This window comes from Conger conger, chromosome 12 (genome assembly GCF_963514075.1).
Source record: "Conger conger chromosome 12, fConCon1.1, whole genome shotgun sequence".
Lineage (NCBI taxonomy): Eukaryota > Metazoa > Chordata > Actinopteri > Anguilliformes > Congridae > Conger > Conger conger.
Window position 1 is genome coordinate 27,101,187 of NC_083771.1, and position 27,994 is coordinate 27,129,180.

The following is a 27,994-nucleotide window of genomic DNA, read 5'->3' on the forward strand; positions in this document are numbered from 1 at the left end:
CAGTGTTTGGATAGTTAAGTTTGGTCACTTTTGCTTTGTTTTTTGTTTGTTTGTTTGTTTATTTAAAAAAAATAAAAAATAAAAAATAAAATTCAAATAGGCCCTGGTCCTTATCTTTGTTGTACAGGTAGCAGTTGAAATTGTACTTCCCTCTAGGGTCTTTCAGCGCACTTATCCCTGGTTATGGGTATGCACTTTGTTGTACGTCGCTCAGGATAAGAGCATCTGCCAAATGCCATTAATGTAATGTAATGTAATGTGTGTCACTTCTGCCCAATACCTTGCTTGTCTAATTGTATTTGTTATTCTAAAAACTGCTTGGGCTGCTTCTGGGCTTGGGCTTTTTACATTTTTGTACTGTATCTGAAAAGCATGTGTCCAATACACTGAACTCATACGCTCTATGATCCAATAGGAGGAAGGCTAGAGGAGATGTGTGTGGATTAGCTACTACACTGGTGAGCTGTGTTTGCGAGAGTGGTGACTGACCGTTAAATCAAATGGCTGGCCAGCTGCCACGTTAGACGCTAACTAAATTCAGTTGTGCTGCGGCCCTCCGGCCAATCGCACACCCGCAGTCTCCCTGCACAAGCTGCACATGCTGCGCCCTTCACGTGTGTGAATTTGAATGCAGCGTGAAAAGCAGCAGCAGCCGGCACCGAGCGTTCTGGAGGAGACCACATCCCCTTGTGCTCTTCTGAACTGTCAGTGGAGGGTTCAGCAGCTGGTGAAAATTATTGCATTCAAAATTTCAGGAGAAAAGGGAAAACGCATTAAAGAAAACAAGCACTTAAGACAAAGGTAGCTCAGCATACAATTTAAACACTTCACTCATAGCTCATGTTTTTATTCTCAGATCTGTTGGGAGGCGTTATATACACAGTTCCCTTTAAAATGTAAATTAAGGCACAAGCGCACTGAAATATGGATTTTCATAAAAAATAGCAATATGCAGTAATCACAGTTGATACTTGAATTTTTTTAGGAAATTGTATGCGTATCTACACAACCTCCCCCAGTAATAAGATTACTGGACACTGGAAATGATTAAAAATGGCTTTCACATTTGACAGATTTCCTTGGAAAGACTTGGACAAAATCCACACAATAATCTTGTTTTAAAAGTGGGTTACTGGAAAATCAATGTACAATGGGCCTCATGCAAGAGCCACTTGTACAGATTCGTTCTTAAATGACTTGATTAAGAGATTTAAGCAATTTGAGAACTTTCTGCATTCACCAATTTTCTATTATTTAGATTTCTAAGGTAGGAACAACATTTATGAGTGGTCCCGAACTGTCGTACGAGTCATGTAAACAAGAGCCTAGCTGTGGAAGTCAGCACAGCTCCTTTGGCACGCCGAACAAACTTTCAAACTAGGCATTGCAGATCAAATGTGATTCAACTTTCTCCCCTCAAATGTTTTCAGAAGTGTATTTTAGTGGCACGTGAAGGAGAAAAAAAAACAAAGTTTATCAGTGGTCCGCCATATTATGTTTTTTACGCCAAAAACGAAGGAACCGCAGCCTACCCAATCAGGTATCGGTTGTCCACTGTTCTTGTTCTTGTTAATCCCATTGGCTATCCATCTGTTGGAACCCAGCTACAGCACAGTACTGTATATATACTGAATTATAATAACATCTTAATTTAGGACAGTTGTCTGAAGCTAGGTGCGCTTGTTGAATCCCGACGTGGCACACTCGTACGAGCCCTTAATTTGGGAAAAAGTAAGATAAATTTGTGATAATACGAAAATGTTCTTGCATGAGGCCCATGGTATATTTGAACTAGACAGTGAGGGTGGCAAGTTTTGCCCTTCTGTGCAACCATCTGTCATTTTAGATCATCTGCGCCGCGCGGATGATCGACAGACATGACTCCACCTTTCTTCCCACGACAGCAGTCACGGTTTCGCTCAAAGCAGTCTTTATAAGCAAAAAGGTGGATTTGGGGACGTAGCTTCAGCGTTTAGGGAATTCTTCCCAGGAGTAAGACGGAGGATGAAAACCCTCCTTTGCAGGGCATCAGAAGTCGATGGCGTGCTGGCGTAACAGAGCACTCAGCCGGCTGTTTTCCTGCTCCTGTGAGAGAGAAGAGGAGAAACGTGAGGAAATGGAGGTCACATTTAGGATGGTATTCAGCATTCGGCTCAATTACAGAAGGTTCTTAGCAATTAAGCTAAATAGAACTTCAGAAAGTAAAAACAATGTCCTTGTAAAAAAAAAAAAAAAAAAAAAAACACCTTTATTTTTCAACAGGATATACAGTGCGCTCAAAAATTTATTGGCACCCCTGACAGAAAATGAACAAACAATACTCAAAAAAATTCTAAACAATATATTTATAGACAAACTCGAAATACCAACATGTGATAAATACTGTGCTATATTAATGTTTCAATGGAACCAACAAAAATCATTTACTGATTTAATTAAAAATCAATTTCCTCCAAATCAATGTTTCACAATTATTGGCACCCTTAAAGATTATTTTAAATAACACCTACCAAAATTAAACCAGGTATTAAATTCCACTTATTTAAGTTTATCTATGTGTTAAGGAACTGTATTGAGTGATTACATCACTTCCTGTTTTACTAGGGTATAAAAATGAGGTAACACACATGCAATATCCCTTTGTCATCCAACACCATGAAGAAAACAAAAGAATTGGCAGTTCAAAAGAGGCAGATGGTCGTAGACCTTCATAAACGTGGTAATGGCTACAAGAAAATTCACAAACGATTGAATATACCACTGAGCACTGTCAGAGCAATTATAAAAAAGTTCAAAAGATATGGAACTGTTGAAAATCTCATGGGTAGAGGACGCAACTGCATCTTGCCCCCCAGGATACTGAGGAGAATGGTGAGAGAAGCAACAAAATCCCCAAGGATCACAGTGAAAGAATTGCAGGCCTTGGTGGCATCTTGGGGTCACCAGGTTTCAAAAAGCACCATCAGACGCCACCTCCATAACCACAGCCTCATTGGAAGGGTTGCCAGAAGAAAGCCTTTTCTGACCACAAGACACAGAAGAAAGCGCTTGGAGTTTGCCAAACGTCATTGACATTATGACTGAAACAAGGTTCTCTGGTCAGATGAGACCAAAATTGAACGTTTTGGTCAGATACAGCATCGGTATGTTTGGCGTAGGAACAGAGATGCATACAAGGAGAAGCACCTCATACCCACAGTGAAATATGGGGGTGGGTCAGTCATGTTTTGGGGCTGTTTTAATTCCAGAGGTCCAGGGGCACTGGTTAGGATTGATGGCATAATGAATTCCAGCAATTATCAGCAATTTTGGCTGAAAATCTGGTTCCCTCTGCCAGAAGTCTGGGACTTGGTCGTAGGTGGACTTTCCAAGAAGACAATGACCCAAAACACACCTCAAGATTCACACAGAAATGGTTCTGTGACAACAAAACCAACGTTCTGCAATGGCCATCTCAGTCACCAGACCTCAATCCAATCGAAAACCTGTGGGCTGAGTTGAAGAGGTCAGTTGATAAGCACAAACCCAAGAACGTGAAGGATCTTGAAAGGATATGCAAAGAGGAATGGTCCAAAATCCCTCCAAATGTGTTCCTTAATCTTGTCAAAAATTACAGGAAGATGCTGGCAAGGATAACATGCTGTTATCCTTGCCAGAGGTGGTTGCACTAAGTACTAGGTGAAGGGTGCCAATAATTCTGGAACCTTGATTTTGTTGAAATTTATTTTTTATTAAATGATTGTTATGATTTTGGTTGTTTCCATTGAAACATTAATAAAGTACAGTATTTGGCACATGTTGGTGTATTACCTTTCTCTATAATTATATTATTCTTTTTTTTAAAGCCTTGTTTGTGCATTGCTGGTGAGGGGTGCCAATAATTCTTGAGCCCACTGTAGTAGTCCCTCCGATGTTCAGTGGAACAAAAGTATCTAGTCCAACATGTCATTCCAAAATCACGGATATTAATGAGGAGTTGGTCTCTCATTGCAGCTATAACTGCCTCCACTCTGGTGGGAAGGCTTTCCACAAGATGCTGGAACATTGCATTGTAGATTTGCTTCAGTTCAGCTACAACAGCATTAGTGAGATCGGGCACTGATTTTAGGTCTGGCTCGCTGTTGGTGTTCTGACACAGAATCATCTAGAATGTCATTGGTTCTTTGATTCTTCAGATCATCACCGCAAATGGAAAATGGCTCCACTGATCTTACCAGTGAAACAAGGACAAAAATCTATTGTGAAATACATTTCTTCTGCGCAATAGACCACATGTAGTGTATGTAGTCAAACATTGGAGCCCTTTCTGTGTGTCCCCTTTTGGAATGAACCGACTCACCATTTTGGAGTTGAGCTCTTTGAGGCTGCTGACCTGCTGGGTCAGCTCACTGTTGCTCTCCTTAAGTTTCTGAACTTTATGATCTGCACGGTTCTTCACTGGGATCAGGATGCCTGCAACCACAGATCCAGACCCATTAAGAGCACAGATGGGCAATCTACAGTGCCCTCCATAATGCACTACATAATGCAATCTACAGTGCACTACTAATGCACTACTACAGTGCCCTCCATAATGCACTACTATGACCCCACTACTGTAATTTCTACATGATGAAACCAAAATGTATTAAAATGCCCTTTATTAAAATTGGACAATGTGCACTTTAACCACATGTGATTTTTTTAAAATTACAAATCTCAAATTGTGGAGTACAGAGGCAAATAAATAAATTATGGAGGGCACTGTATCTGAGCCCATCTGTCTTACTTGACCGTTTGTTTGCAGGGGATGGGTGGACGCCTGTACGTGTGTGTGTGTGTGTGTGTGTGTGTGTATGTGCGACCGCAGGAGTGGGGGGGGTGTATGCGCCTGTGCTTGTGTGTGTGTGTGCGCGAAAGCAAGAGTGGAGGTTGTGTGTGCATGCGCCTGTGCTTGTGTGTGTGTGTGTGTGTGTGTGTGTGTGTGCGAAAGCAAGAGTGGAAGTTATGTGTGCATGCGCCTGTGCTTGTGTGTGTGTGTGTGTGTGTGTGTGTGTGTGGGTGTATGTGCGACAGCAGGAGTGGGGTGTGTGTGCATGTGTGTGTGTGTGTGTGTGCGCGTATGTGTGTGCGTGTACATGTGTGTGCGTGTGCGCATGTGTGACAGCAGGAGTGGGGGGTGTGGGTGGGAGAGGATGGATGTATCTGTGTGTAACTGCAGTGCCCGTGTGCTCACCGTTGACGATCCTGGCCACCCTCCACAGCCTGAGCAGGATCAGGAGGCCCATGCCGTCGAAGGAGCCTTCGCTCGACACGTACACCAGGTCCAGCACGAAGGACACCACCACCACCACCGCGTCAAACACCTCAAACTTGTGGCGGAAGAACTCCAGGCGGTAGGCGTACAGTTTCCCTGCCAGCTCCACCATGAAGAAGGTGAGGATGACCAGGCTCAGGTAGTGAAACACCTGCAAGGGAGGGGCCAAGAAGAGACATGCCCATCGACCCAGAGCCACACTCATACAGAGACCAATTTCATTTTACTTTACTGCACCTGAACCAGGAAGTCAAATTCAGGAACGAGGCTGCGTTCAAAGAGCAAAATGTTTTTATTATCTTGCAAAGCAGTCCACAATATTCTGCGACAGTTTCTGAGAAGTGCTGCTCCCAGAAGGTGGGCATGTCAGCAGGTGAGAACCATGAACCAGTGAGTAACAAATATAAGGATCGGTGTCACACCAGTACACAATGATGCCACTGGAAGTTCAATCAGCTCTGTTTCACTCTATAAAACAGCAACTTTTTTCCCCTCATCTTCAATGTATCCTAGTCCTCACTTACAATTAAAAGATGGCAATAGTCTGTACATGTAGTCTGTGAATGTAGCAAAATCTCAGAAAACCAAAGCATCACATGATTTTTTCGTCTGATTTACAGCTTTGTGTTTTAATGGTATATTTCTGTGATTACATGTGGATTTGTGATGTACAGGTCCTTTAGGTTTTTCCTGGGCTGGTAGCTGGTTTCACACTCATGACCTTCATTACATTACTTTGCAGTCATTCAGCTGACACTTTCATCCAAAGCGATTTACAGTTTATTAGACTAAGCAGGGGACAATGCCCCCTGGAGCAATGCGGGGTCTTGCTGAAGGGCCCAACAGCTGTGCAGATTGGGCTTTTGAACCACCAACCTTCTGGGTCCCAGTCATGTACCTTAGCTACAAGGCATAGAGGCGTCCCCCAAGGCTCCATACTCGACTCCCTCCTCTTTTCACTTTATATTTATATTTCTTGGATCTGTCATCTTCTCCCATGGTTTCTCAAACTCCATCTATGATGATACTCATATTCTCCTGATGTTCACACCTCATGCTGGATGGCAGACCAGTATTATATTAATCAGGTGAGTGAGGTTTCTTGCGCATTACAAATCCCTCTGGATAAGCGCCTCAGCTAAATGTAATGTAATGCAATGTAACAGGTGGGGTCTGTGTGATTCACAGGCACTTTCAGGCTCACCTGAGGAGCGATCATCCCTTTATCCGCCTTGATGATGGACAGATCTATGATCAGCTCACACAGCACGAACGCAGCGTCCAGGATCACCAGGACAACCACGGCGATCTGCCAAAACACAAGCCCGGCATTTCCGCCAGGTCAGAGAGCAGTGGGGTGGTATAGCAATTCTGACAATGTAAATGGTAAAATAGTGGCATTTATATAGCGCCTTTATCCAAAGCGCTGCACAATTGATGCTTCTCATTCACCCATTCATACACTCACACACCAATGGCGATTGGCTGCCATGCAAGGCACCAACCAGCTCATCAGGCATTTAGGGGATACGTGTCTTGCTCAGGGACACTTCGACACAGCCCGGGGGATCGAACCGGCGACCCTCCGACTGCCAGACAACTGCTCTTAGCACCTGAGCCAATGTCGCCCTTAGAGAGGGGTCTTATCGCACCTGGAACTTGTTACAGCTGAAGAGCTTCCGCAGGGAGTCCCGGAAGGTCGCGGGTTCGACGCTCTGCTCGCCGGTTTGGCCCGGCGTGTCACTGGCCTCCGGCTCCTCCTCCTCCTGCCAGTTGGTGATGTTCTCATAATCATCCCCCACTGCTGTGAAGTGCCTCAGGTACATGGACATGGCGGCTGCACTTGGGGGGGGGAGGGTCTTCTGGGGTCACGCTTCCTCTCCCAAGAGCCTGAAAAGGGGGGTCAATGTTAATGTGTTCCAGGTCCTCCTTCCATTCCTGTCTTTCAGACGTGGGTCAGTCTGAGGTCTACATCCAATTTCTACAGCAATTAGGCTGGAGGTAGCCATTGGTAGACTTGCACTGCTATCCTGACAAAATATTCAGTCCATCTTAATTTACAGAGTCAAGTTAATGCATCAGTGGACACAGACATGCAACTGAAACTAAATTACTCTGTATAAAGATGCATTATGCCATAGATTCCTAAGTGTTTGGTTGCGTTCATTGAGGATCCCGGGATTTTCATGCACTACAGTATACACTCACCGAGCACTTTATTAGTTACATTTTTATTTTATTACACCTACTTATTCATACGATTATCTAATCAGCCAATTTTGTGGCAGTAGTGCAATGCATACAGTCATGTAGATATGGGTCAGGAGCTTCAGTTAACGTTCACATCAACCATCAGAATGGGGAAGAAATGTGAACCAAGTGACTGTTACCGTGGAAAGATTGTTGGTGGCAGACGGGGTGGTTTGAGTATCTCAGAAACTGCTGATCTCCTGGGATTTTCATGCACACTAGTCTCGAGAGTTTGCAAAGAATGATGGAAAAAAAAAACATAAATAAAAAATCCAGTGAGCAGCAGTTCTGCAGACAAAAATGCCTTGTTAGTGAGAGACATCAGAGGAGAATGGCCAGTCTGGTTAAAGCTGACAGGAAGGTGACAGTAATGCAAATAGCCACACATTACAACAGTGGTATGCAGAACAGCATCTCTGAGCACACAACGCATCATAAGTCTAATATATAAGCTAGGCTACAGCAGTAGAAGTCTAAAAAAATAAGTCTAATAAATACCTAATGAAGTACTCACTGAGTGTATAATCTCTAGTTTCAAGCTGGTTCCATGAGCATGACAGTAATCCAGTAAAGCACAAATAAAGCACCTTGGAAGGAACAGGAGGTTTTAGCACCATGCATGTGCGTCTAAAAAATTTCAACTGTGCTGTTATCGAGTCATAGATCTTTCCAGCGCTTTGTTGAATCCATACCGTGAGGTTGTCTTGGACGCAATGGGTGGCTCTTGACCGTCATAGAGGTGCACCGAATAAAGTGGCCAGAATGTGTACTTTCTATTGTCACGATGAATTTGCAATTAAGACACAAGACCCAGCGCAGACATAATGAATCTATTTTCTTCCTCTTTAACTGGAACTGCAGACCATAAATTGTGTAAGATAAATGTTAACGTGGAAACCCCAAAGGTCGCTTACACAATTAATTTGAGGAAACGGATTGCCCTGAAGCATTTTAAAGTTAAATTTTAAAATTTAGGTAATAACGACTGGTTCAATTTCAAGTCGTATTAAGGCTTTACCGTGTTTCGGAAAAATGTATTAACATCACGAGACAAGGTACAAGCTATTACTGCAGGTTTTATACTTGGAATATTAGCTGTTGCCTACAGTTATTTTAATAGATTTATTAACTAGACAGTTACATGAATATTCGCACGATTCTGTCAAGACAAACAATGCGAGAAAGACGTGTTTGTCCCATAGGTTTTCCCCCATGAATCCCGTCCTCAGCGTGTGGATGAACTCGTGATTTCCTGCGAGTTAAAAAAATATGCTTCGGCATTTCCCGCTGTCGAATGGGATAATCCCGTTTTATTAGAAAAATAAAGATATTAATTTAGCTAGAACATTCGGTTTTGCATTGAGGCAGTAAAAAGCGCGACGGTGCATATAATACAAGTACTTTATGGAAACAGAGGTAACATCTAACAAGTGAGCCTTGCGGGCTTGTCATTTTAATATCGCACAGGAATTTCGGAGGAACTCTAAAATTACTAACTAAACTAGCGAGGTTAACTATAAATTACGGAGGGGGCTGTGCAGTAACGTTAACCGTTAAGTTACCTGGACAATTCCGATATTTCTCTCTTCATAAGTTGATATTCTCCCCTTTGCTCCCCTCCGAAACTTTGGACCGAAACCCCGCCTCCTCCTCGACTTTTCCTTTTCCTGAAGAAAAAAAGCAGGAAAGATCCGCTTGTCTTCCAAAATCCGTCCAAGTTCCGTTACTTGCTGCCTGATACAACCAGCCGTTGCATTGGAACCGCGGCAGATCTCAAGTGAGCAATTAGTTGCTTTGCTACTGGTGTGATATTCTACGTTCCACACTGGTCAGAATAGTCTATTGCATTATGCAGTAGGTTACAGCGGTTTTAAAGATGAAATTGAGCCATCATAAAGTTTTTATTATTATTCTTATTTATTATTTTATTTTAGTTTTACAATCGCGCATTAACTATTAGTATGTTGATTTGTATTAAATTAATTCTTGAAAATTAAAATATAAGATTAAACCCTAGACCTGCTCGTGCAGCGAGCACATACAGTCAGTCCCGATGCTATCCAGTGGGTGGCAATCTTAAATCATACATGCCTGGAAACGTGCGATGCACTGGAAGAACTACCAATCGTGGATACGACTGAACGGACGAGTGGAATCTGGGAGACGATCTTAACCTGAATTAGTTAAGTGACGTATCTTCCCTGTTGATGCTCTGCCAGGGCTGAACTGTAGTGTAAAAAAAAGTGATAGTTTTTTTAGGGGCGTCTTGCCTTTATTATTGTCTTCAGCTATTTAAACTTGGATTCAAGTCAGATGAGTGACTTGGCCAGACAAGAGTATTCCACTTTCTTGCCCTGAAAAACTCCTTGGTTGCTCTATTTACATTTACATTTCAGTCATTTGGCAGACACTTTTAATCCAAAGCGACTTACAAGTGCATAGGTTCTTCCACAAGTCAAAGCATCACATCCATAACTAGGAAAATACACATGAAATGCTGTTCTAAACATATAGTCATCATAAGTGCAATTAAACAAGGAGGATAGGGATATCAGAAAGGGGGGCGGGGGAAATAACTAAGGTAGAGTTTGAAAAGGTGAAAAGGCTCTATCTGCACATTTGCGGTCATTGACCTGTTGCAAGGTGAAGCAACTGTCCTGAGTCTTAAAAGCATTTGGTTGGATCTGAGCAGACAAAATATTTCATCCTGCCGGCCAAAGTCACATCATAAATAAAGGCAAGTGAGTCCCAATGGCAGCCAATACAGAAGCACCTTATTTACAAAAACGAACAGCTGTGATTGCCACGGTGGTTGTAATGAAAGCCAGCATGCACGTGGGGTCCCCGGGAGCAAGGTTTGGAACCACTGCCTTTGATCATGAGCAGTTCCTTTCCTTTGCCACGTTTATTTGGACACATCCTTGGTCCAGCTTTACAGAAACAGATTGAACTCAGTCCTGGACTAAATTGGGTCTATTCAAAATGTAATTCAGTTCAAAACGACTGCAAAACTAGCCCCCAAAGTTTTGGCTGTCACCAATCGATTAACATTTTTCAGCCCGGTGACCGGGGATCTCATTGATTTATCAAATCTTACAATCAAATCGTATCTGATGGCTTACACAGAAAGGCATGTTTGCTTGTTGCTGCTGGAAAAGGTTTGGGTGTAAATAGAAAATGCACTGCTGCTACATAGTGATGGGGACACTGTGCTGCAGGATCCTTTAGATGGGATGTGAAACCAACACTTCAGTCACTGGTCGTTAAAGTTCCCATACCAAGGGAAGGGTTGTTGACTCCAATATTCTGGTCCAACAGAGTGTAATTGCGTTTACACTTGAATTCCCCAGAGGTTTAATGGCCAACCCCACATTTTCACCAGTATGGCTGAGGAATAAAGACAACAGAGGGGGAATCAACTAGCTGACCACCTGCCATCCATAATCTTTATTAAAACAAGTATACAATTGCTTAACTGTGGAAAAAAATGTGTTATTGCCCAAACTGAACAAAACTAACATATATGTATATATACACAGTTTAATGATATATGATGAAGTTCAAATGAAACTTAAAAAATTCAAATATTCAAAAAAGATCAGTTACAAATGACAGATTCCTGGAGTTAAGCTACATTATCTTAAGACATGCTAAAGTATACATGCCCGGAAAAGGAAAAAGGCCATGTTTAAATTTATCACGTTTAGATGCATGCAACACAAAGTCCTTGAGATGCCCTTCCTCATGCCTGTACCTGTGAGGGTTCTTACATTAAAACTCCTATTTCCAAAGCCATGAAGCAAAGAAAAGAAAAACGTGTCGAAACACTCATTTCATGTCTGCTCCCGTGAGGATACATTACTCACTGATGGCGTTTTTTGTCATTAACTTAATTTTATCTTGCTACTCTTAAAATTCGCATAGCTTGAGGAATGTCTTAAATTTAAAAGGTGATGGCATTCTAAAAATCCCTTTTCAAATCAGGCTACAATGAAAAAAAAAGAAAAGAGAAAAGATCATGATGCTAGTGAGGGACAGGTAACATTACAAGAACAACTTTGTTTAAAGAGTACAGTACAGGAAGTATTTCAAACAAAACAAAGACAGCACTTGAGTGATACGGCTGCATTAAACAGGGAATCTCCTCAGACTTTCTCCTTAGAGAAGTGTGGGGACAGAAAGTCATCCTATTTTCTCTAAAAAACCTTTTTAATTCCCCAAAAAGCTTCTCGTTTAAATCTCAAGAGGTGTAAGATTTAATTATTCTCACAGTGTTTTTTTTTTTTTTTCATTTTTTTTTTTCTTTTTCAAGAATTTGTTTGGAAAAAATGTTTCCATAATTGGATAAGTGATGACGGGCTGCATGTGGGGGTGTGGGTGGAGATTATATCCAGGTCAGTGTGGGGGTGTGGTACCAGCCCTGAGCATCACCATGTGACTGTGTAAGCCCCGCCTCTCTCCCGGAGAGACGGACTGAGCGCGCTCGGAAATGTGGCAGACTGACAAATGCACAAAACCTGAAAGTTTCTTTCTTTCTTTTTTTTTTTCCTTAAGTTAGTTTCTCTGATTTACGATAATGATCGATAAGATAAATCAGTCATTCAGACTGAAATTAAAAAGGAACATTAAAAAATAAAAATAAACGTTTTTGGAGAAACAAACTTTCTGGGCTGCTGCAGAAGGGTGGGGGGGGAAAAAAAAAACCGAATGGCTGTGACTACTCTAGTCTGTTAAGTCCTTCAGTCCTCTAGCCATAAAACGTCATCATCGCAGCAGGAGTTCAACTGACAGACTGTCAGTCAGTCAGCAAGACGGTCAGTCGGTCAGTCGATGAGGAACAACCATTTCCACAACAGCTCCCTCCCCCAGTCACAGCCAAAAAATAAAAATTTAAATGAACATAAAAACATAAAACAAAACACTATGTACATATAAAAAAAGGCAGCCAACATTCTTGAGTTGGAGAGACCATTAAAGACCAAATGAATCCGAGCGAATGAGTGGGGATAAAGTCTGGTCCAGCGCGTCCCGCCCTCAGGCCTCATTTCTTGGCCTGCTTCGTCACCATGTTCCTGGGCGGCGTCACCGGACGGCTGGAGTTGGGCTTCTTCTTCTCCGCAGGCTTTAAGATCTACAGCAGAAAGAGGGAGGACATGGACCAGGTCAGCGCCCTTTTCTCACCAAGACTCATCCGCACACTGACACCATCTTCTGACCAACCCAAACCCGGATCTCCCTCCAACCCACCCGTGTTGAACGATGCTTCTTCCAAACGGTGTGCCTTGAGGTATGTTTGCTCCCATTGGGTGGGTGTGTCGGGGGGGTGTAGCCTGAATCTACTTAGAACCGTACTATATCAGTCAGTATCTGGAACAGTACTACGTCGGTCAGTACCAGGAACCGAACTACATCAGTCAGTGCCTGGAACCGTACTATATCAGTCAGTACCTGGAACCGTACTATATCAGTCAGTACCTGGAACCATACTACATCAGTCAGTACCTGGAACCGTACTACATCAGTCAGTACCTGGAACCGTACTACGTCGGTTGGTACCTGAAACCGTACTATATGAGTCAGTACCTGGAACTGTACTATATCAGTCAGTACCTGGAACTGTACTACGTCGGTCAGTACCTTGAACTGTACTATATCAGTCAGTACCTGGAACTGTACTACGTCGGTCAGTACCTGGGACCGTACTACGTCGGTCAGTACCTGGAACCGAACTATAATCAGTCAGTACCTGGAAGGAGCACATCAGAGTCTCATCCACGCTCATCATGGCGCCCGCGTTGTCAAACTCCCCGCAGTAGTTGGGCGCTGAGAACAAGGTCACCAGCTGCCTCTTGGCGAAGAACTCGTACCCATCCTCCACCACCTGAAAGCAGGCGACAGCAGGGCGGGGTTAAGGTGTGAATATTCCCTTCCTCCAGCACTGCAGCCTCCAGACTCCAGCTCCCGGGGCGATGACACATCCCGCCGGCTCTAACGCTCTATTTAAATCCTCTGACAAAGTGACATACTTTAACCCTTTACCCGAAACCGCTTTACAAGAAACGGCGTCTCCGATGCAGCTGAAGGACCTTTTGTGTGCTGCGCTGCAGAAAGCCGCCACCACCAGCGTCTCTAGGAGCGGCTCAGTTATTGCACCCTGTCAGACTCGCACCACAAGTTTCAGAGTTTCCGTTTTTTATAGATTTCATTAAGGGCCTTTGTCTTTAAAGTAGAAGAAACTGCAGCACTGGTTATAACAGCAAGAGGCTGGTGTTATTAGTGTGACATTATTATAAGTGCCATTTCAAGTAGTTATACAATTAAATTGCAACTATAGTTTCTGTGATACCAAGAGTATCTAAAACAGTGAGACAACATGTATAATACAATATAACTGCTTGACAGAACCCAGAGAATGTTATGGTGTTGGGGACATGGGGTCCTTATGACATCACCAACCCAGATAATGTTATACTGTTGGGGAGATGGGGTCTTTATGACATCATTAACATCAAGAAATTTATGTAATGTTGTTGGGGAGACAGGATGTTTATGACATCATTAACCCGGAAAACGTTATAGTGTTGGGGAGTTGGGGTCTTTGTGACATCAGTACCATAGAGAATGTTATGCTGTTGGGGGAGTTGGGGTCTTTGTGACATCAGTACCATAGAGAATGTTATGCTGTTGGGGTCTTTGTGACATCAGTACCATAGAGAATGTTATGCTGCAGGGGGAGTGGGGGTCTTTCATGGCTTCATCATGAATGGCATTGGGGGAGAAGAGGTGGCGCAGTGCTCACCTGGTGGGCACGGCAGATGAGGTCCAGGTCGTGTTTGTGAAGGAACTTGGCCACGACCTCTGCACCGAACGTGAAGGAAACGCCGCGGTCGTTCTCCCCCCAGCCCAGAACGTCCTTATCCGGGTCCGACCACAGCAGGTCGCACAGCAGGCCCTGGTCCGGCACGTCCGTGGGGCGCATGATCCTTCGGATCTGCTCCATGGACTGCAGGTCAGGGGAGAGGCCTGGGGGTGGGCACAGGGTGGGGGTCAGGTCTCAGGTTATTATTAGTGTTCTTATTCAATGATTATTATTATCATTTCCTACATTTCCGATGGTAAAACAAGACATGAGCTTTGGCAATCTGATCCGGTTACTTTGAGGCTACATGCCCATGCACTATGAAAGCAATGAGCCTCCATGTGGTGCTATAACTAAAGAACCATTTATTTTTTTCAATGTTTGAGAAGAGCTATAACTCCCACATTGTACATCCAATTTTCATGAAACTTGGATAACAATCTTGTGAATGAGCTCTTCAAATCTTTGGATTGAACGACAAAAGTCTGTCTACCGTTTATGCATACACCACGGCAGATTGTCACACTGCGCATTGTAAGAGCTGGCGTGTTCTGGCTCAGAGGCGCTAAACGCATTAAAGCTTAGCGGAGTTCAGTCTCACGGCTGTAAACATGCCGACACCAGTACCAGGCTGAACATCAGCAAGCCTTTCACTGAGGGGGAAAAACAACCATCGCCCTTAACTCAGACCAATGTGACAAACATCAAACCTGCACCCAACCCCACCTTCCATTTCTGCTCTGCCTGTGGCAAGGAGCACCATCTTTATTACATCTGTGTAGATCTACAGTAATAAGGTTATGATCAGGACAGGTCAGTACAAATTATCTCTTGTGCCTGTTGCGTAACTTCCAGCAAGAAGCTGGGTAAACACTGTAAAAGCCACAGAGCGCTGTGGGAAGGTGGCAACGAGGAAGTGCAAAATCAACTTCCTGTTTCACTTGTGAATCTGAGACACTCCACAACTGCGCTGCAACGCGCTTTCATGATGGCAGCTCCAACACTCCAGCTCCCCAACACTGCAGCTCCCCAACACTCCAACACCTCAACTCTCCAACTCCCCAACACTCCAACTCCCCAACACTCCAACACCTCAACACTCCAGCTCCCCAACACTCCAACACCTCAACTCTCCAACACTCCCCAACACTCCAACACTCCCCCACACTCCAACTCCCCAACACTCCAGCTCCCCAACACTGCAGCTCCCCAACACTCCAACACCTCAACTCTCCAACACTCCCCAACACTCCAACACTCCCCCACACTCCAACTGCCCAACACTCCAGCTCCCCAACACTCCAGCTCCCCAACACTCCCCCTCTCCCCAATACTCCCCCACTCCCCAACACTCCCCCACTCCCCAACACTCTCCCACTCCCCAACACTCTAACACTCTAACTCCCCAACACTCTGAGTAGGCAAGCAAACACACTTATAAATATATCAGTTGTTTTTTCCCTCATTTTGTAATGCCAAATCATATTTGAAGGCCAGTCTAACTGGTGCGGCCCCATCCATTTAGGAAAGCAGTAAAATATATTTTGTACAGCTCTGTGCCCTGACTCAGTAGGCTGATCATACTTCCAAAATTCAACTGATTCAGGACCAGGATACAGTTAAAACCCTCTAAAAACGAGTTGAATAAAATTACATCAACAAGTTGAAATTTCAAACCAACTGGTGTGTGTGTGTGTGTGTTGATAAGATAGCGCAAGGCCTGCAACACACTCTACACAAAGAACACAGATGCTAATGCAGTCATGATATTTGCGAGCTCTGGTCTTACATAGTACACACGCATTTACCGCTTCTTTCACCCCTGCCTGAGCTTATATGCCGCTGACCCACAAGGTGGCGCCCCAGGCTAATCTGGTTGAGGGAGTAACCTCGGCAGAGTAATGAATAAGTCTTTAGTTGTCTGTAGTTGTTGAACAGTATCCCACGGAAACCCACGCAGTTGCAGCGCACATTGGTGTCAGGGCGGCCCGTAGCCTAGCTGTTAAGGTGCATGGGACACGCAAGGTCGGTGGTTTGCAAGGTCAATGCCCTTAACCCTGCATTGCTCCGAGGGGATGATTGTCTCCTGCTCAGTCTAATCAACTGTACGTCCCTCTGGATAAGAGCGTCTGCCAAACGGCATTTATGTAATGTGTCACGTTAAAATTGGAAGCACACATTTTGCCACACTCAGCTTGTTGCTTCGTCGTGTGAGTTCCTGGAGTATGTGACAGATGTCAGACACGATGGCGCTAATCAGACCGCGTTGTGTCCACAGATACTGGAATCAGGCGGGGCTGTGTTGATCCAGCAGAAGGAAATGGGGCTGCGGCAGGCAGGGGAACCATCACTCACCTCCATGGCAGCAGAAGATCTTCTCGTCCACGATGGCTGCGATGGGCAGGCAGTTGAAGCAGTCAGTGAAGGTCTTCCACAGCTTGATGTTGTAGCGTCTCTTACCTACAAAAATTAATTTAATTTAATTAAATTAAAACATTTTTAAAACACATTTAAGGTAAGCACACAAATTGACCAAGGCAAGCCACAGGGAACCCTCATTTGAAGTTTTAAAATTCAGCTCATGGCATGGAGCTATCTGGGTACAGGTTTATAGAATTAGAATAAAATAATATTCCAGGAAATACAAGCTCACCATCTCACCTTCTGTGCTTGTATGGAGCCACTCAGAAGAGTTTACACTCATTACTACATGTCATTGGGTGTGTGTCTGTGCATGTGTATCAGAACATGCCAGTGTGTACATGTGTGTGCGTGCGTGTGTGTGTGTGTACATGTGTGTGCGTGCTTGCGTGCGTACGTGCTCTCACACTCGTCGTAGAAGCCGTAGATGTGGTTGTGTGTGTGCGGGTGTGTAGGTGTGTGTACGTGCTCTTACACTTATCGTAGAAGTGGTTGTGTGCGCGTGTGCGTGTGTGTGTGTGCGTGCGTGCGTGCGTGCGTGTGTGCGTGTGTATGCGTCTCTCACACTCGTCGTAGAAGTGGTTGTGTGTGTGTGTGTGTGTGCGTGTGTGTGTGTGTGTGTGCGCGCATGCGTCTCTCACACTCGTCGTAGAAGCGGTTGTGTGTGTGTGTGTGTGTGTGTGTGTGTGTGCGCGCCTCTCACACTGGTCATAGAAGCGGTTGTGTGCGTGCGTTTGTGTGCGCGTGTGCGTGCGTGCGTGTGTGCATGCGTCTCTCACACTCGTCGTAGAAGCCGTAGATGCGGTTGATGGAGGCGCACTCGTGGTTCCCGCGCAGCAGGAAGAAGTTCTCGGGGTACTTGATCTTGTAGGCCAGCAGCAGGCAGATGGTCTCCAGGCTCTGCTTGCCCCGGTCCACGTAGTCCCCCAGGAACAGGTAGTTGCTCTCCGGGGGGTACCCTCCGTACTCAAACAGCCTCAGCAGGTCGTAATACTGCCCATGGATGTCACCTGCAGGGGGCAGCGTTCCTGCATTAACGTGGGATTACCATGCCTGGCTCACCTCAAAACACCCGAGTTCACCTTCTATACACCTGAGCGCACCTCTATACACTGGAGAACACCTGTATACACCTGAGGGCGCCTGAACCCCCACCAGGCGCGGTTGCTACAGAAACGCCGCCCCGTCTCTGGGGCAGGTTACTCACCGCAGATTTTGAGGGGCGCCTCCAGCTCCAGCAGGATGGGCTGGCTCAGGAAGATCTCTCGTGACTTCAGACAGAGCCCCCGAATCTCGTTCTCCTGCAGCTGCACATTCTTTCCAGGCTTAGACCCCCTTACTGCGGGGGGCAGGAGAGAGGGAGGGAGGGAGAGAGAGTGGGAGAGGGATAGAGGGAGGGAGAGAGAGGGAGGGAGGGGGAGGGGGGAGGGAGAGGGAGAGAGAGAGGGAGAGGGAGAGAAAGAGAGAGAGAGGGAGGATGGTCAGGTTATGAGCAATGCAACTTTCATCAGAGGACATTGACTTCACTGAATTCACTGAACAGGATAACTTGAGACATTCACAGCTGGGAGACTGAGTCAGCTCTGATGACACAGCCCTGAAACCATGCACAGAAACCAACTTCAACCTGACCTCTCACACGAGTGGGGAGGCCTGTGAGTGATGTCTGATTCACCTGTTATCTGCTGGGAGGTGCCCAGTTTGTTTGAGCTGTGACCCACATGAAGCACATTGGGCTATTCTGCATTTAGTAGGCACACTTCCTGGGAACATGTTATCAAAATGCCTTATCTCTCCTTCTGCGGAAGGAACTAATGATGACATTTTTATAGCAGGCTTATGTTGATACTCAAAACATTGAGCACAGTGAGTGAATGTGTGCATGTGTTGTTGAGTTAGGGTGTGACAGTATGTGTGTGTTGGTGAGTTGGGGTGCAAGTGTGTGTGTGTGTGTGTGTGTGTGTGTGTGTGTGTGTGTGTTATTGAGTTATGGCGTGAGAGTATGTGTGTTGGTGGGTGGGTGTGTATGTGTGTGTTGGTGAGAGTGTGTGTGTTATTGAATTAGGGTGTGAGAGTACGTTTGTGTGTCTGTATACATTACAGACAGGAGCAGTTGCTGCACCATGCCAAGACAGTGACTGGAAGGCCCGGCCTCTATGACGTCAAAGGAATTCCTTCTGAATGAAGAACCTGTCGCAGAAGGCAGTTCGGCACAGGCACAGCAGCAGCTCCCAGACTCTACCCTGCCTCTCCCACACCCCACACCCCGCCCCAGACGCAGGACATGCCTGGATACTTCCCACAGTGAGCCTGAACCATTCCCAGGCTGAGAACCGATCTGCCAGCCAATCAGACGCAGTATTTGGACATGATTTGTCTGCTGGTTGGCTCATTTGGTTAAAGGCACACTACGCAGGATTCTCAGCTTGAACATATTACAAAACAAACATGTTCAGTCATTGCTATGATACACAGACAACCTGTATCTCTGTGTACTTCTGCCCAATACCTTGCTTGCCAACCTGTATTGTTATTCTAAAAACTCCACTGGCCTCTTCTGGGCGTGGGCCTTTCTTAATTTGTTTTTGTATCTCTGTGCTGTAGGCTATATGAGAAGCATGCGTCCAAAACACTGAATTCATATGCTCTATGACCCAATATGACCCAATAGGAGGACGAGAGGAGACGGGTATGGATTGGCTACTGCAGTGGTGAGCTGTGTTTGTGAGATTAGTGGCTAACCATAAAGCAAGCGGCTGGCTAGTGTTCGGTAAAATTACAGGAGGTGGCTGTCGTTATTAACTAAGCAAATGTAGTTTCATGTAACTATAACAACAGTGACAAATGATCTTTGGGACAACTTGCAGAGCAATTTTTTCCAAATCCATGAACCATAAAACACTGACAGCAATTTCAAAATCCAGCAGAATTTACAGGGCATAACGTGCAAAAAGGCAGATGCCATAGCCGAGAGACTATTCACAGAATGTTATGGTTGAGCAGCGTGGATGCTCATAGTTATCGGTACAGTTAATAGTGTGCATGGTGTGTATGGGCCTTTCAGGTGCGTGACCAGGAAGTCGGGTCACTGCAGCATAAACTACACCAATAATTAAATTACCATGTAAGAGCTGAATCAATACAACAAACCAATGCCGTTCCCAACAGGCTTGAAACCTTTTCAACATCTTCTTCATCTAAATGCTCTGTATGCGCTGGTCTGCCGTGGAGGTTTAAGCGGCGTTTGACCCGGTGGTGCTGTGCTTTGCGTCCCAGTCTCTCAGTGGGCCAGGTCCAGTCCCCTCGCAGTTTTAGTACCGCTCACATATTTGCACAAGAGCAGCTCCGTTGCCATGAGAGCGACACCACTCCCCCCCACCCCAGCGCTGGTCACATGGGCACATAAAGATGCTAATTTTGAGGTGTGGAATCTGCGCAATGGCGCGCAAAATCCAACAATAGCAGCTTTAGCAGGGCTGCAGATAAAAAGATGAGCCTGCAAAGGGTTTTACTTGGCCTAAATATTTTACAATATTTTACAATGCCACCAAGAAGAGACTATACAATTAAAGACAACAATTAACGGAATAAATTGCTGATTTTATAGCAACACGCACAGAGTTGGTCGTGCTGATCCATCTGGTTTTTAAACTCTGGGTCCAGGCAGGCCATCAGCCAACTTCATAAAGTCCTTATCAAGAAGGCCCTGAGGCAAGGTTGCCCAGCCCTGCTCCAAGGAAACCGACCATCCTGTAGCTTTTCATTTCATCCATAATTCGTCACTCAACATCATCCGGAGCTCTCGAGTGACACGTGCCGTGTTGTGTGAGAACATACAGGACGGTGGATCTCCAGGAAAAGGGCTTGGTGGGCCCTGAGTCTCGTGGGCGAACGACTTTTTGATCTGAACTGGCCTTTAGGGAAGGAGTTATGGGTAAATATTCAGGTAAACAGGCCTTGGAAACACTGAGAACCATCAGCAGCAAGACTAGCACAAAACAACATCACAGCACAAAAGCGGAGTCGTTCACCACAAGCGGCGCCTACGGATCAGGGTTTCCCAGACATACGGGACCGTATACATTTCACTGTTATTAACGCTCTCAAACACACTCTGTACCACTCACGTGTTCAGAACAACTGCAACCTAAACAAGATGTCAACCTTTGTCATTAGAATAGACTAATAATGTTTATTTATACAGCACTTTTCAAACATTGCATTTCACAAGCTTGCCAATAGTTTTTTTTTGTTTTTTTTGTTTTAGCTTTTGCAATAGGCCTGTAGCTTCCACGGTTTGCTGTGTGAGAGTGCACTCACTCTCACAGTGTTTTCTTATCTGCGGATTATTTGTTTGCTTACCAAATTCCAAACTATTGTTCTTGTGGGGAACATTGAGGCTACAGGGGGCTTACCCACAGGAACAGCTGAGATAAGTCCAGTGACCTCGAAGCACAATCCTAATTGTAGCTAAAGCTTGCCAAATACATTTTACCATCTGACAATCACAAACCAGCTCTAGCCTTGTAAGTATTAACTTGCCTCTTTCTTGCCAGACACTCCCAACTATAGCCAATGTACATTAGTATAAGTATTATACCATTTTGAATATACCACTCACGCCTTCAGCAAGCAAAGTGTTTTTTCTGGAACTCTATACCTCTGAAGTTGAATGACTTCTGGCTAGGTAGGTATGGAAGCACACTAGCAAGAGGGCAACCAAATATTTCTGACAATGCATGGTCCACACATTTATAAAAATAACTTGACAGATATTGATGGCATAAGTCTATTACACCGTCCCTGCAAATCGGTCCAAACTGTAGCAAATATTTTAATTGTTCTCTTAATGGCACAAATAACATATTCTCTTCTCTTGAAAGAGTGGCCAAGGCAGATCTAGGATCAGGTACAGCTGTGCAATGGCAAAATGAATTAAACATTAAACATACGTCAGCGTGAGAATTCAGCCCCAGAGGACCGCCAAGGAAAAATAGGTCTGGCCGGAAACCTTAAGGATTATAGGGCACTTATGTAAGTCTGCTGCCCGTATTAACACCCTTAGCCCTGATAAGAAAGCCCTCAGCCTACTGTTTGCAGCCCAAACAAACACGGGACAGGATTAGCTCAACAGCCGCTCAACCACAACCCCTTCCTTCCACATCTGCAGGTAACGACCAAAAATGGAAACACAAGTGCTTCCAGAGGTCAGAGTCTCATACTTGTGTGGTACATCTTTACAGTAGCAATAATGGTGCGTGCCACAGTGCATACAGACCACACGCAGTGGCCCAAAACAGCCCATTGGGGCTTAGCCATCCTATTTCTGCAGTTCTGTCATTCGGCAGAGGCTTTTAGCCAGGGCAACTGACAAAAGTGAATTTATCGTGGTAAGAAGACACCACAGGAGCAAGAGATAATCAAAGTTGCATATAGTACCATCATCGAGGTACATACCTGAAGACCTGCCACATAACTGGCTCAGGCGGTAGTCAAAGGGTTGCCGGTTCGAACCCGCCCTGGGCGTGTTGAAGTGTCCCTGAGCAAGACACCTAACCCCGAAATGCTCCTGATGAGCTAGTTGGTACCTTGCATGGCAGCCGATTGCCGTTGGTGCGTATATGAATGGGTGAATGAGAAACATCAATTGTACAACACATTGGATAAAGGCACTATATAAATGCCAACCGTTTACCATTTAAGGGGAGGCGTTTGAAAATACTTGTTTTTATTGCGGAAAGGAGTCGGAGAACCTGCCTTCCTGAGCGGTTGGGGAAGGTTGTCCTCTATTGAGGGACATGGGCAGAGGAGAGGCAGGGCTGTGAGGAAGAGGCTGCCCGGTGCTGAGAGACGGCACAGCCAGCTGGAGAGAGGACGCTGAACAGAGAGGTCTGGTCAGAGTGCGTGCGTAATCACAGCCTGGAGACAGGAAGGAGCAACACCGCTCACAGCTTGCTGTGCCTGCGTTAGTCATCTCAAATGAAGGGAGCGCAGCCACGGGAAGCCAGCCACGGGAAGCCAGTGACTGGCTGTGTGATTGGTGGTGTTGAGTGAATTTAGGCAGGCTGATGACCAGGCAGAAAGCAGTACTCTGGGCCGAGAGCAGTCGCCTCATGGCACAGGCTTCTGTGCTAGCGAACAGGTCTTTACGATAGTCCAGATAATTGTATATGATCACAATTTTAATTGTACAGCGCTTTTTACAGAAGATGTTCCGAAATTATTATTTTTAAAAAATGCTTTACAGAAACAGAAGGACAAATAAGGGCAAACAAGGCCCCCGAATCACCTATAGAAAGTACAAGGTTTATACATTTTTTTTTTTTTTTTTTATTCAGTGGAGAGAAAAAAAAACCTCACCAACTGGAGGGAACCCTGGGGAGAACATGGCTGTAGAGGGGGACCTAAGGCAGTGCGCATGCTTGTACAGTAGCTGTGGCACCTCTTGGGAGAGGAAGGAGCGAATCTTCCTGAAGTGAAGGGAGAACCTGCAGGATGCACCGATTGCCACAACGTGTCTCGAGACACTCAGCTGGTCCTCCAAGGACAATTTAATTGCATGCATTTGGCTTAATTTCTCTTGGTCAGTACCACAGCCTGTGCCCCAGTGTCTACCCTGGGCCTCCAGGGCGGCCTGTAGCGTAGTGGTTAAGGTACATGACCGGGACCTGCAAGGTCGGTGGTTCAATCCCCAGTGTAGCCACAATAGGATCCGCACAGCCGTTGGGTCCTTGGGCAAGGCCCTTAACCCTGCATTGTCTCCTGCTTAGTCTAATCAACTGTACGTCGCTCTGGATAAGAGCGTCTGCCAAATGCCATTATTGTAATGTAATGGTCTGAACCAGCCTGTGCCCCAGTGTCTGGTCTGTACCACTGTCTGTGCTCACGGGAGGGCAATGAACAGTTAGCATTGGAACATAGAGGTATGCACCCAAGTTGAGAAATGGGACTAAGGAGCGGCAGGAAAAAAAACACTGCACACAGCCGATAAGATAACCCCTCAGCACTTCAGCCTCTGTGGCTTAGAGGCAATCATACGCCATCACTCCACGGAGAGTTCACCTATTGTTTGAAGGACAAACAAGCTGAATTGTCTGCCCAACCTTCAACCAAACGCAAACTACAACCTGCACGAGGAATGAAGACTTCAAAAATAGTGGGTGGGGCAGTTATTATTATAGAATATTAATTGAATGTCTCTTTTGCAGTAGAGGGGAACACCAGCGTGTAGCAGGCAAATTGGAGTCAGAAGTCTTTTTTTTTTTTTTAAAGGTTTTAAATCACAACACTTATTATTCTTAAATAGGTACACAGCAAGACGCTGTTGCCCTTAAGGTACCCTCTGGAGGACCGTGAATAAACAAGTTGGTGTGCCACTGGGGATCTTTCTGTGGGTACACGGTGTGACTGAATCTTACAGGAAATGTGCACGCGTATGCAGTAGAATAAAATGTATATATGCCAACCCCGAAAAACCTTGAACAACGTGCCTTACATGTGTCTTTGGTTTTTGTGCCAAAATACACGGTGTATCAGGCCTACTTCACCAAAACAATAATAAACAAATGATCATTCGACTCAGTGGGGAATTCTAAAGCAGTCCCGTAGAGTGGTCGCCCTAAAAACAACCAGGACCGAGCTATACGTTGACAAAGGACACAGAGAAGGCAATCTGGAGAATTACGAGGTTATCTTTCAGTTTACGAGACGAATGGATTCGGGGCAGGATAAGAAACGGCAGAGAAAGTGCTTTAAGACCATTTACACTGACAAATGTATTTTGTTCAGCAATACAGTGCACGTTACCCACCTGCATCTTTATAAATGACAGCTTGATGACACGCTCTCAATTCGCGAGATAAAGAATGTTCTAACATCATTCACTGGGAAAATGCATCTTGAAATACACAATGACGTTCATCGCACTGCAAAGGCAGCAAAAATCATAGCAGGGTTGCGCTGCATATTGATTTCAAGTCAGAAAACGCACTGCACTGAACATCGGCATAATACGAAAAAACCAGGGCAACCCGAAAATGAATCTAGGTCGCGGTCCCCGCTGCCCAACCACATCGCTAACTACGCGGTTTTGTCCTGCATCCGAAACAGTGAGAAATTGTGCACAGCTCGTTGTAAATATAGGAAGCTAGATATCGACCGTTAATCGGCAAGCTAGCGGAGCTAATGTAAATTCCGTACTGTCGTTTGCCAGCAATGTATTGACCGATTTGTTCATCGTGCCATGATATTTAGCCATCTAAACGTTAACCAGTACAGCTAAGTTACGCGTTTACTGTATCAGCCAGTCTGTCACAAACCAGCACCATGCTAGCTAGATAGATGGCTAGTTAACAAAAGATCCGCGAGCAAATGTAAAAAAAAAAAAAATTTTAACACGCGACGTTATGACTTATGTCGGCTTATTGGCTCAGCAGATTGCAAGCACTAGCTACGATTTACAATGGAAATGGATAACGTTGCTGCTAACGTTCGGTCAGTAACCTTACCGAGAACAGCGTGCTTGTCGGTTTCATAAGCGTGGCAAAAGATGCGTAATATTATGTAGTGGCATATAATTGGCTACTAACTGCTAGTGGCAAAATACAGGTAAACTGGAATAAGATACCTATATTGATTAGACCATCTGATTTGGTTCGAATAAACCGTTTCCGCTACTTGCAGCTGTGACAAGCAAGCTGGTGCTAATTTAGCTGCTTTACAACAACAACCATCGCTAGCCGGCAAGCTATTTGACTTTAGCCAACTAAGTTAGCTCGTGGAAGCTAATGAAACCACCACCCTGACCAAGACATCACTTCGTTAAAACACGCGGCAGCAGAATACAACGGACGCCTGTTAAATTAACATAAAATGCTTGAAAACATTAGCAAACGCTACGTGATGATGCCATATTCTTGCGCAAAGAAAAGACCCGCTTACCTTCCAAAAGGCGCTGGATTATACTGTCTATGTTGAGCTTGTCTACATCGGCCATAGTTTGCTCGATGGCGGTAGTATAAATATAATGATCGGCTAGCCTACTATAATAATAATTGGAAAAAACTGCCCAGTGTTGATTTCTTTACGTTTCTTCTCATGTACGCTAAAGCTAGACAACCAGCGCCTCTCCACGCCTCAACTCGACTCGCTCCAGTTCTGTCGCTCTCCACCCTGGCCCTGCCCGTGTGCTGACTACCGAGACCGCCGGGTAGCGGAGTGATATGACAGGCCCAAAATACAGAACGAATTTCATTGGATGCAATGTAGGTAGAGCAGGATGCACGTCTTGACTTATCCGCTCAGACAAACAGTCCCTTTTCTGTGCATTTGTTTTCATCATTTTCCCTTTCAAAATTCAGGAACGAAAAAAAATTTTTTTTTCCTAAAATTCACTACCGAACTTTGTGTATCAGCAAATTTGTAATCTGTGTCAAGCTCACTTGATTTTTTCTAGCTCATTGAAAGAATACAGTCAAATGCGCCACATTGTAAGAAAGTAAACAGCTTGGCATGAATTTGTATATAGTTTATACAAATTCAATTGTATTTTACATATTATTTTATGTAATAATAGTATTTGGGATGATGATGATGATGATGATGATGCTGACGATGACAGTGATTCATTTTACAGGAACTCCTGCCCTTGCATTGTGACACTAATCCCAGCACTGGCCAAAGTCCTGGGACAGGACAGCATCGATGATGTCACCTACGTTCGTAAGAACACTGCACCAGGGCTTGCTTCAAACAGAGCCCTTTGTCTGTTTCTGCATGTTGTAGACCAAAAAAACACGACAGATGGGGGGCTTGCATGCAGGTACGCATGCCCAAGCCTTGTATTTATGTACTGTCTACAGTCCCAAATCCTATTCTTGAGATACAACCAATTTGTCCTTGCAGGCAGTGCATTACCAAGGGTGAAATTCACCAGTGGCTCCAGTCATGAATCCAGCGGGCATGAAGGAGACGCCAGAGGGTGTTTTCAAGCGTTGCTGTTGCCATCACAACACCCTTTGACCTATGAATTTCAAATTGGCTACCAATGTCACTCAGGGGAATGTATTCCTGTGGCTTCTGTAGCTTGGTTGCTTCTATATTGTGCCCCCAAAACCCCCAAAACCCAGACCCTGAATGAGCCTCATGCCTTTTCAATGGTAGAGATTACTATGGGTGTATGATCAGCTGAACAGAGGTCAATTTCAGTCAGCAGAGGTCTGGTTTTGTGTTGTGTCTTACCTCTGTGAGGGGGTGCTGAAACAAAAAGGAGTGACCATGGTCTTCAATGTGCCGCCCGTAAAATATTCTGTGTTAAATCAGGCCTTATGGAGTACATTTGTTGCCTAACAGACTCCTACCTGTATGTACTCTGTTTGATCGGATTGAACACATTTTTACTGTGCACTTGAAACGAGTGTAAGCATTTCATGATAATCTCAAGAGTGACTATTGTTAAATTTGTAAAGATCTTCGTATTATGTACCTACATTATTTTCTTTATTTTGTAAGAAGATATGCAGATCCTCAGAGAACAAAGTACAGCGATGGCATAAATTGTACTGTACATAACAGAAAATATCCAAAGTCCACCAGCCATCTGTTAAAATGTGCAAAAAAGAAAAAGTGAATACAATGTCTTGGCTGCTCACACCTTTTCAGGATTTCTAATACAATTGCTTTATTGGCATGACATACAAATGTAAATATTGCCCAAGCATATAATAATATTACAATAATAATGTTAAAATTATAATAGTGATGGTGATAAATGTAACAATATACATTCACCGAGCACTTTTTTTTAAGGTATTTAGCCTATCCACTTAGAGTTATGATGCGTTGTGTGTTCAAAGATGGTCTTCTGCGTACCACTGTTGTCATGTGTGTTCATTTGCATTATTGTCACCTTCCTGTCAACTTTGACCAGTCTGGCCATTCTCCTCTGATATCTCTCATTAACAAGGCGTTTCAGTCTGCAGAACTTGTGCTCACTGGATTTTTTGTTTTTGCTTTTTGCACCATTCTTTGGAAACCCTAGTGTGCATGAAAATCCCAGGAGATCAGCAGTTTCTGAGATACTCAAACCGCCCTGTCTTTCCACAGTCAAAGTCACTTAGATCAAATTTTTTCCCCATTCTGATGGTTGATGTGAACATTAACTGAAAGTT

At 44.7% G+C, this 27,994-nt stretch overlaps 2 protein-coding genes and 1 long non-coding RNA gene across 6 annotated transcripts; 1 reads left to right on the forward strand and 2 right to left on the reverse strand.

Moving 5' to 3' along the window:
• Positions 1 to 831: 831 nt before the first annotated feature.
• LOC133142066 (voltage-gated hydrogen channel 1-like) lies at positions 832 to 9,362 on the reverse strand. 4 transcript variants are annotated; one of them, XM_061263015.1, is made up of 7 exons: positions 9,109 to 9,362; positions 7,687 to 7,764; positions 6,949 to 7,186; positions 6,501 to 6,605; positions 5,216 to 5,447; positions 4,340 to 4,452; positions 832 to 2,085 (listed from the first exon to the last, which is right to left on the reverse strand). In XM_061263015.1, exons 3-7 carry the CDS (start codon positions 7,126 to 7,128, stop codon positions 2,029 to 2,031), a joined length of 687 nt encoding a protein of 228 aa, XP_061118999.1. In that variant the 5' UTR covers positions 7,129 to 7,186; positions 7,687 to 7,764; positions 9,109 to 9,362; the 3' UTR covers positions 832 to 2,028. The 4 variants fall into 4 exon arrangements, with proteins under 4 accessions (XP_061118999.1, XP_061118998.1, XP_061118997.1 ...); XM_061263014.1 differs by having other exon boundaries at positions 7,687 to 7,769; XM_061263013.1 differs by having other exon boundaries at positions 7,687 to 7,834.
• Positions 9,363 to 10,966: 1,604 nt separating this feature from the next.
• On the reverse strand, positions 10,967 to 26,037 carry LOC133141873 (serine/threonine-protein phosphatase PP1-gamma catalytic subunit A). Its single transcript, XM_061262670.1, has 7 exons — positions 25,767 to 26,037; positions 18,034 to 18,165; positions 17,606 to 17,836; positions 16,761 to 16,865; positions 14,346 to 14,569; positions 13,293 to 13,427; positions 10,967 to 12,677 (listed from the first exon to the last, which is right to left on the reverse strand). The coding sequence occupies exons 1-7, from the start codon at positions 25,819 to 25,821 to the stop codon at positions 12,588 to 12,590; spliced, it is 972 nt and encodes a 323-aa protein (XP_061118654.1). The 5' UTR covers positions 25,822 to 26,037; the 3' UTR covers positions 10,967 to 12,587.
• On the forward strand, positions 25,530 to 27,991 carry LOC133141874 (uncharacterized). The gene is made up of 3 exons (XR_009710136.1): positions 25,530 to 26,089; positions 26,461 to 26,646; positions 26,730 to 27,991. It is a non-coding gene; the product is annotated as an uncharacterized LOC133141874 (long non-coding RNA).
• Positions 27,992 to 27,994: the final 3 nt, after the last annotated feature.

Coding starts and splice junctions, on each gene's coding strand:
- LOC133142066 (XM_061263017.1), bottom strand. CDS start 7,128: ATGTCCATGTACCTGAGGCACTTCACAGCAGTGGGGGATGATTATGAG. Junction 5,448..6,500: donor AAGGGATGATCGCTCCTCAG/GTGAGCCTGAAA, acceptor CCTCCCTTGCAG/GTGTTTCACTACCTGAGCCT. Junction 2,086..4,339: donor AAGAGCTCAACTCCAAAATG/GTGAGTCGGTTC, acceptor TCTCTCTCACAG/GAGCAGGAAAACAGCCGGCT.
- LOC133141873 (XM_061262670.1), bottom strand. CDS start 25,821: ATGGCCGATGTAGACAAGCTCAACATAGACAGTATAATCCAGCGCCTT. Junction 18,166..25,766: donor AATCCAGCGCCTTTTGGAAG/GTAAGCGGGTCT, acceptor TGCCCCCCGCAG/TAAGGGGGTCTAAGCCTGGA. Junction 16,866..17,605: donor CTACGGCTTCTACGACGAGT/GTGAGAGACGCA, acceptor TAATTTTTGTAG/GTAAGAGACGCTACAACATC.